Here is a 9,238-nt window from a genome sequence, read left to right as displayed (position 1 = left end):
CCGCATATGTGTGGACACACATATGCGGCCGTGCCAGCTGGATAAGCTTTGCACACATAACGTAACATAAATGTTTGCTGTAGCCCCCAAGGATTACATATATAGTTTCTTGAAGATGCACGTACACAAATGAATGTATAGTACACAGGTGTGACCATAAACTTCGACTCGTAGCATATTGGAGAGAACAGCAAATTTTAGGCTAGTCACACACGCAAGGTGTCCTGCCGTCTAGCGGCTAGCAGCATCAAAGCCGCCGCGTCCACTCTTCGGCAGCGAATTGAGGGGCTCATCACGTGCATTTATCGGTAGGGGCGGCAGAAAGCTGACACACTTTTGTGCAGCAGTGCGGCATATTTTCACACGAAATTCCGTGTGAATTCACATGGAGATTCGATCTGGCGCTTGATAGCCTACATTTTAAATCCAGAACCTAAAATACAGCCAGCCACCTCACTGCAATGTGTATTTCCTGTGAGAACAGCTGGCAAGGGGAGGAGCATAGTTACAACGTCATGCCTGATGACGCTAGCTGAGGCGCCAACTTAGTGTCCAACAACGCCTGGCCGGCTCTTTATGACGGTAGCAGATGCCTGTCTACACAGCAATTGACAGTGCCGGTTTTGTTCTGTCACGTTGGAGGCAGAGGGTCAACTACCGTGAGGAGGAGCAACATAGGAAGAAAAACCCACGTGTTCGTGGCGCCCTCCTTTTGACTTTACAATCGATTCCGTTTCTGTACATGTACATATGCTTACCAAAAATCTCTACTGAATTTTGACAGGTGAGAAAGGTAAGTCAGTAGTACGAGTGGCTTTCAGCTGCTGGAAAGGCGCGAGGCGCACATTGAAGTGTATGAATACTCACTTATTTGCGTAGACTATTACTGCGCCCTTACATTATGCATGTGCACAGCACATCTGTACCACCGAGCGGCCGAATATATCAACTGAATTCATCCTCATAGTCAGAATCGGAGTAGGCGATAGGTGGCCGTTGGGTCCCTGCAGGGGCGGGCAGTCCCAGTTGAGGAACCTCAGCCTTCATTAAAAAGTCTGTCACCATGGAGGCTAGCTGCAACAGAGAAATGGCGCAAAAATGATAGGGCGAAGTTCAAAGTAGCTGCCTCTGCAGAGAAGAGACAGCAAAGTACACTGAACCGCAAACAAGTAGCAACACACGCACCCAGATGAACACATACACGTTCAAACAGGCAAAGGCACGCAAGCACATACGCACACCAGGACTATACATACACGGAACCACACATACACTTTTGTGGAATGGCACACACACACCTACACACACACGCGTACAGGTGCAATTAAGGTCATTAGCAGCCTTTTGGGCAGAGCCACAAAAGGAGAACAAATACCCGAACCCACAAGTACACACATTTGTGTGGAATACCAAACACACATACACGACCTTAAGGGCGAGTGCACGTGCTATTACGGTCACAAAAAACTTTTCGGGCCGACGCACCTGACCGCCCCAAGTGCTGAGCTGCGTCGTCACCATGTGGTTAAGACTAGCGACAGTTCCGGCTAAGGCCATTCCCCCAAGCGTACTCGGAGCTTTCAGTCTAGCAAGCATGTCTTCCACATTTTCCACGTCCACTTCTGCCCTCCAGAGGAGTTGATTAATGGACTTCAGCTTCTCAACCTTCGCAGCCGGCAGATAAAAGGCACGACACTGGCAACTCGAAAAAGCAAGGCCACAAATTAGCTATGGTAAAAAACAAGGAATAAGTAAAAAGAGCATCAACACCACAAAAACAGATGGAAGCTTTGAGGTAATGCGGGTAATACGACAAGACACTCTCAGATGAGAGTGCACACAGCCTCATTTTTAGCGAGCTTGAGACTCTAGCGCCTGCTCGTTATTACTGCTTGGCTATGCACGTATTCGCATGCATAAATACAGTGTGTAATTGTGCGTTGGCACTGATACGTGGTGTACTGTATGCTGCAGTGGCTGTGGGGGTCTCCACCAATGGCAAGCTCACGTCCTCAACAGGCAGCGTGTCCGGTGGTCCGCTTTGATGCGGAGAATCAACACCTACGACGGCAGCAGCCGCTGCGAGCGCCGAAGTGAAGATCTGCTGGGCTTCTGCGGTCTGATTAGCGGCACGTTGGAGCAGCGTGACAATGCCCTCCTTCACCTGCTCCTGTACGACCTCGAGGCCTACAGAGTTGACAGTGGCGGCCATCTTAAAACGTTCCTCGAACGTCAGCCCAGCTGCCCCCGACCGCATGAGCACTTCTCCCCCGGAGGAGATAGCGAGAACAGAGGACTTCACGAGGCTATCAGATGAGTCGCAGGAGCCACCAGCAGGCTTGTGGTCCAGCGAACCCTTCGATGAGGGATCTTCCTTTGCTGCCTCTGGATAGAAAGGGCCTGAGACAGCGCTATCCATGGACGCAGCTGCACCCTCTCGAGAATGTTGCTGCCGCTCCTCCTCTGCCTTCTTGTACTCTGCAGCAGCAACAGCACATTTCTGTCCAGGCGCCATGCAGAACTTTACGAGTCCTAACCTTACTTCCTCATCACTTGATGCGGTGGGCTTTGGCAAGACTTTGGTCAACCGGACTGCAAATATAAAATGAAGAAAAACTAGATGGAATTTGGCTACTGCACCGCGACGCTACACAGGTTCCCCGGTGTCCTTGGAATCGTGTTTTGAAGGTGTGTGCTTCCCCTTGGATACTCCTGCACACCACTTCTCTTCAACGTGCTCGTGTCTTATCTCCTGTGCGCTGCCGGAGTGTGATCTCTGTCAAGCAGATATTTAAACAGACCAGTAACCTCCCTTGGCTGCTACTGTTAACTGAAGGTGATGCAGGTAGTGCGGAGAGGCGCTGCATACCTGTCAGCTCAGCCTTGGCCTTGGCTAGCACCTGAGTCACTTCAAAAAGCAGCTCCCGCATGCGTTCAAACTCCATCTCTTCGTCGTCCACTTGCTCAGAGTCCCCAAAGACGCTAGCGTAAGCCGGGCCCTGCGAATAGCATAGAGGCCAAGATTCAGCATGTCCCATTCGATCATCAAGAAGCTTCGTAGTCCGCAGCACTCCCAGCGAACATCACAAAAAAGCCTCATAACACCATAACTGTGGAACCTATGGACCCTGGTTCCTGTAGCTACCACTGCGAAAAAAATTTAAGAAGGACCGCTGACAGAACAACCACCACTATATATTTCCTGCGAGCTGGCTGCGGCACTTACTGCTCCTACAAGGACTGACAAGTCGACGTTCGAACGAACCACCGCCGTTCTGTCCAACGCCCTTATCTGCAATACAATAGATTAAACACCTCTTAAGCAAACACTAAGGTGCAACAGTGCTACACACAAGTTGGGTAATGCCTGCTCCGCGCTGCACAGGGTGCGCCATGCAGTACACGAAATGCATCGAACCGGGTGCGTCTCACCCGGAACACTATACACTGTACACGGCACATTCTATATTCCACAATGTGCACTGCACACTATGCACTGCATAAGTGCACACATATGAGGCACTACAAGCTGCGCACAGCACGCCGTACACTGCACAATGCACTCCGGAAAATAGAAAAAACAGACTGTAGGCTGCATCATAAGAACATACAGACTCCTCAGCGGATTCAACACGCTTAAGTAGTCATTAAACTGTGTCTTAAACAGTGCCTTTGTCACGCAAAACAGTGCCTGAGGGATGCAGTCCGTCTCAGCTGACCTCTTCGGCAGCAGTGTCAATCCTCCTCTTCTGCTCTTCGTATTTCCTGCGCGCCAAAAAACAAATGGCAGTTAGTAGACAGAAAGAGCGAGGTAGCTACGAGCAGACCACGGAAACTCACTGCAACTGAGTTCTAGAGCAAGTAGGAAGACAGAGGAGCTGTGATAATTCACCGCTCGAGTTCTTCCAATGGATGCCACGGCAGGTCCATACAATCCTGTAAGGCCGACTGGCCTTTCTCCTCCGGAAGCTTCGTCAACTGTACTGTTGCCTCGCTGCGCTGTAATGCCCGCCTAAAGCAACAAACAGCTAAAAGTACAGCAGCAACTGCAGCAGCAACTCGGAGAGGTAACTACCTCCGCCTTTCCTATCCCTCCCAAACAACATGGAATTAGCGGTGCGGTCGCTTTCTTCAACTGTGCCTAGGGGAGCTAAGGCACTTCTTAAGGTAAATTTGAAGCCTGTAAATATGCCATGGTGCGTTTGCCCGTACGCATACATGCGCGTGCAGCCATTGCACTTGACACGGTAAAGTTGAGCAGCCTTCTGCTGCTGCTCGTAGGACGTACAGAAATCTCTTTGAATGGGAGAGTAGCTGCAGCTTGGAGAGCTTCAGATGCTTGCTGGCAGCAATGATAGCCTTGCAACCTGTGACCCAGGCTTCGAATTCGGCCTCGTCCTTGCAGGTCAAGTCGAGGGTGCGAGCATCCTCTATAGATGCGTCAGGGAGCAGAACTGAAGAGGCAAAATCCGGCCGAGAAGTTTCACCTCTAAAGACTAGCGAGAAGCTTAAGTGCTGGACGGCGGGAATCCGGTAGGATTGAAATGTCGCCGATTTTTGGCCCAAGACCAAGCCCTCCAGTTCCCCCATTTGCACCACAGACGCCTCCTTCCCCTTGCTCGCAGAGTACCAAAGCAGCCTCTGCCGATCCGCAGACAACTGAAATTGACGCAGATGTGGATGCCCAAATCGTGTGTGCTTCAGAAGATTCGTCCCTGTTCAGCAGCAATGCACAATGATCGTCCAGCTCGTGCATGCACCCGCTTTACCCGACCAAAGCCTAAATCCTTCTAGCGCCGTGGGCATCCATTGAGAAACTTAGAGCCAAAAAAGGCCTAGAAGTCTATTCCTCATGGCTGTGCTTCCACCGTGCTTCGAACGGGAACTACATGGGTTCTGCCGAGACTGAACGTAAAGTCAGGAGCCTCGTAGGGCGGCGTGAGCCTCCTTACCTCTCCGCATTCGCAGGATCGCCTTCTGGGCCTCAATGTGCCTAAGGGGGTCAACTGAGACGTAGATCCTGCGCCACTTGTCACCTGTGAGTTTTCTTAATTTAGCGAGCTCTTCTTTTTGCTGAGGATCGTCCGCACCTAGGGGACGAGGTTCCAGGAGATAGGTGGCACCGTCTTTAAGGCTTGGGAAGTCTTTCGAGTAAACACGAGGCCCCAGCATGACACGTACAGACACTTCCTCCGACCCGCTCTTCTCTGCCCCGTCTATAGCTACGGAGGTCTCCTCTAGAAGGCGCTCCGCATTTTCCGTTGGCTGGGGCGCTAGCACCTCGGGCTCGCAATCTGGGGAAGGCAGCTGGCAGCGCATTTGAAGGGTCTTCACCTCCATGAAGAGATCCTCCCCGTCCACCTCAGCCCTGAGAGTATAAATAAAAACAGCTATTGTGAGTCTCATGCCTCTTCGCATTGCTGCCAACTACGAGAGGGCTACAGTACGCGGCAGCAGCAATGCTCGGCCTCTCCCGCAGCACCGCTACGCTGCACGTAGCCCTGGCAATACGCCCAGAGTTCACCAGTTGCTGCTACAGCTTCCAGGGGAGGAGGGGAACTACGCACGAGTCCGGAAGAGGTCGAATTGGCCTAAGACAGAAACTCGCCTCGGCGCTCGGGTGGTCAGGGTCCACTCCCTCATCGGCCAAGACGTCGCAGGCACAAAGCACTGAAGCTTTGACGTCCTCCGCACTTGTGTCCACGTACCAGGACACGGGTGTGCATACACCCTAAACGTGCACGCACACGGAAGCACGACAAAAACAAAGCACCGATGCATCTCAGCCTCTCCCCGCTCGGAAGACATGATGAAGGGAAATGGCAGCAACTGGTGAAGTGCCGCATAAAAATCAAAACACTTCAATGCACAGATATGAGAACTGCAGGTGCCTGGCTGAATTGTTGGAGTAGAGCCAGTTTCTGAAATCAGGGTATGTGTGCACAAGTACTGTAGTCATGCGCGGGCAAAATTTGACATATATTACCTTGTGCAGAACCCAAATGCGTATCTTCTTGTGGTCCTCCAGCTGGCTGCTGCTGACCCCTTCGGCAGCTTTGCGCGTCTCCTTGTCGATGTCTTCCCAAGGCCTCAACCCGCTCTCAAACGGCCATTGTGAGTCATCGCCGTCATTCGCCTCAGCCCAGATTTCACCTACATCGCAGCCATCAGCCACTTGGCAAGCAGCTGTTGCAGTCGCACCTGCTTCTGCCGATTCGGCGTTTGCAACGGGTGGGACTGTCCAGGGATCTTCACTGATGCCAGACGCCAGCGTCGTGAAGGGTCTTGTTGTTGATGTACTGCTCCCTGAACCCCCGTGACGCAGTAGTTCGGCAGTAGCCATATCACTTGTTTTTTGGCAAGCTGCAACAATTTCATACATGTCATTTTCAGCCAAGAGGGAGCTGTCCTGCTGTATCAGTGTGCCCTCTCCTACAGCGCAAACGCCCTCAGGCACCAGAGAAGAACTGCCATGTCCAGCCACGAATTCAAATGGAGAGGCAGAAGTGTCTGTTGATATGTCCCGTTTCTCTTCAAGCGTTCTCCTTTTCAATTTTGAGATGGCGGCAGCAACGTCGCCATCTGGGCCCCCGCCCTCTTGAGGTATTTGACATGGAAATGATGACTGTTGAATCCTTCCCCGCTCCTGTGCTGCTGTGAATGGCTCCTTATTTGGCGCCCTATGGCTTGAGCAGTTTTGCGAGACAGGGCTTTTGTCTGTTAGCGATGAAGGGGCCTCAACTCTCCCCAAGATGTCGGCAAAAGACTCCGACGTCCGGCGACTTTCCAGCGTTTGCTTTGCGCCCGCAAGAGTCGTGGCCGTGGAAGAAGGTTCCAACCTAGCTGGGCTGGATGCAGCAGAACCAGCATTTCGAAAGATGTCTTCCGCTGACGAGGTCATGGGCGCAGCAGAAAACCGAAAGGACGGGGGAGGCCGGCTGTCAGCTAGCGTTGGTTCTTCCACGGAGGAACCACCGTTCGTCCCCGCTGTGCCACGAAGCTAGAAATGCTTAAGTAGCGAGTGTACGCGAGCTCAGGAAGGACGGCGGTGTGTTTTGATAGTAGAGTGACAGCCGCCTGCGCAGGCTCCAGCGGTCCTGTCGGCAGCGGAACGGGAAAACCGCCGTTTTGGGCGTTGCGTGGAATTAAAGAAAGTCACATTGACAGAGTGTAATCAATTATATCTGCCCAATAGCAAGAAATGCTGCGAACAAGCTCACGTCCAGTGAGAAGGGCAGATCATCGGCGCTGGTGGCCCACGACAGCGTGAAGCTGTATTAACTGGTAAGCTGCCGATGCCACTGAAGGAAGAATGGGGCCCAGCCGGAGAATAAGAAGATTACTTCAAATAAAATCATTAAAAAATTGACCACATAGTTTTGCTCATTTGTGTCGAACACGTCAATGAAGCTCTATAGGCATGCGACATAGCACGGCTGGCAGCTGCTACAGTCCACTGCAGCACAGTTTTGTACCGCTCCCCCAATTTTATTCAAAAAGCTGAACTCGTGAGATCTAAAATGAGAGCTTGATGGGCTGTCTGTTGGTGAAATATCACACAGCCAACACAGAACCTGCGCAGGCAAGCTAGGCATCGTCGGCTGCCAGTTCCGGTTTCCAAGCCGCTTCTGCTGGTGTTAGAGTAAAGCAGAAGACAAGGGTTCATCCCTGCTTTATTTCAAATAGTGATATCAAACTAGGGTATGCCTGGATGTTCCTCTTGGACCCTTTTGCACTGAACAACACAGAGCAACGAGAAAAGTGCGAGCTAGAGAGCCGTCGAAAAAAACTAACTGTACTTTATATGGGCTGCAGAGCAGCACTAATTCGACAGCTCTCATATCGTGCTTACTAGGGCTGAATCTGCGAAAGGTAACTCTTTTGCTTGCCTGCCGCTCTTCCATTTTGCCCCATATGATTGATTGTGCGCAGGTATATCATAGAGCGTGGGGCTCTGTATACAACTTATTGGTAAGTTAGAAATAATCTGCTGCCCACAGGCTTTACTAAGAGCTGAATCTCTGTCAAACCTGACCATTGAAGCCTGCGGAGTCGTGCGCAATTTCGTTTTGCGAACAAGGCAACGGGACAAATACATCTATTTGGCTAGAACAATACTGCGAAAAATCCTCGGTGTGGTAGGGTAGCAGCACTTCTTCGCTAGCTTTGAAGCAATACATTTCATGCTGAGGGGCACTGGACACAGCGGTGCCCAACATCCCCGTAGATTTTTAGCTTGAGCAGAAAAAATTGTAGACTTACTGTAGCGACAGTAGCTACAAGAGAAGCGGCAGCTGCGTGGTGGCTCATCTCTCTAAGCTGAGCACTGTGACCTGGGACTAGGTGTTAAAAGCAACGAAAGGCAAGCACCGCATCATTGGCTGCCGTGCTTGAAACCCACTCTCCCTTCAACGGCTTAAAATGTGCAGGCTGCAAACGCCTAAGTTTTGAGCTGTCCAGTGTCAGCTTGAGCTCAACGCAGATAACGTATGGGCACCTCAGGTAGCGGGCTTTCAGGCTTTGAAGAAACTGGCCATAGCTTACTACCACTGGGGTGTATTCCGGGACTATTTCGTCACTTTTAGCACCCAAAATGCTAAATTTTACGCTTAATTATAATCCTGGTACCTTTAGAAGGACGGGAATCCGCAAAAGAGGGGGCAAACCTTAACAACGGCCCTGTGACAGCTGGAGGCGCCCGCAAAAGTTCAGCAAAAATGCCAACAGTAGAGGAATCCACTGCACGTTCTGCAATTAGCACAGCAGCTCCACAGTAGTGTAGCCTCCATATGTATCATGTCTAGGACCAACACGCTAAAATAGCTAAGAAGAAAGAAGTATTAAGAGCTGCCTAATGCTTGCTCCCGATATAAACCTCCACCTGACCGGCCGAGGGCAGAATCCTACCACGTCAGCCGTGATCTTCTATGCACCAGCCGAAATGTCGTAGACGTGATGTTTATTTCCGCTTTGCAACAGAATTGCCGTCATGAATAGTGTTGCTGCCACGAAGCGATGGAGTTTAGCGAAGCGCCACTTGGCAAGAACGCGCCACAAGTGAACCGAAGGGAAGATTCCGGACGTTCCTAGTTTAGTGTTTCAGTGTGAATGATTGTGACTCCTCCAAACACTTTTCCTCTATACGGCTCTAAGCAGAATCTTCGCAGAGCTCTGTACTATCTGTTAACTTGTTGTGCAAGCTACAGCCAAATCCGTCAGGGCTTTCAGTGCTTCTGCT

At 51.2% G+C, this 9,238-nt stretch overlaps 1 protein-coding gene across 1 annotated transcript; it reads right to left on the bottom strand.

Moving 5' to 3' along the window:
- Positions 1-945: 945 nt before the first annotated feature.
- ETH_00014260 (Chromosome condensation regulator protein, related) lies at positions 946-6,901 on the bottom strand (the record flags this gene model as incomplete). The annotated part of the gene is made up of 11 exons (XM_013377818.1): positions 946-1,074; positions 1,486-1,665; positions 2,009-2,478; positions 2,870-2,999; positions 3,227-3,292; positions 3,720-3,765; positions 3,893-4,012; positions 4,289-4,715; positions 4,953-5,368; positions 5,568-5,731; positions 5,987-6,901. 11 exons carry the CDS (start codon positions 6,899-6,901, stop codon positions 946-948), a joined length of 3,063 nt encoding a protein of 1,020 aa, XP_013233272.1.
- Between the last annotated feature and the right edge of the window lie 2,337 nt (positions 6,902-9,238).

Source organism: Eimeria tenella, genomic scaffold, assembly GCF_000499545.2.
Source record: "Eimeria tenella Houghton genomic scaffold, Eth_scaff63, whole genome shotgun sequence".
Classification (NCBI taxonomy): Eukaryota; Apicomplexa; class Conoidasida; order Eucoccidiorida; family Eimeriidae; genus Eimeria; species Eimeria tenella.
The sequence above is the reverse complement of the archived record's forward strand: the minus strand, read 5'-3'. Positions and strand labels throughout refer to the sequence as shown.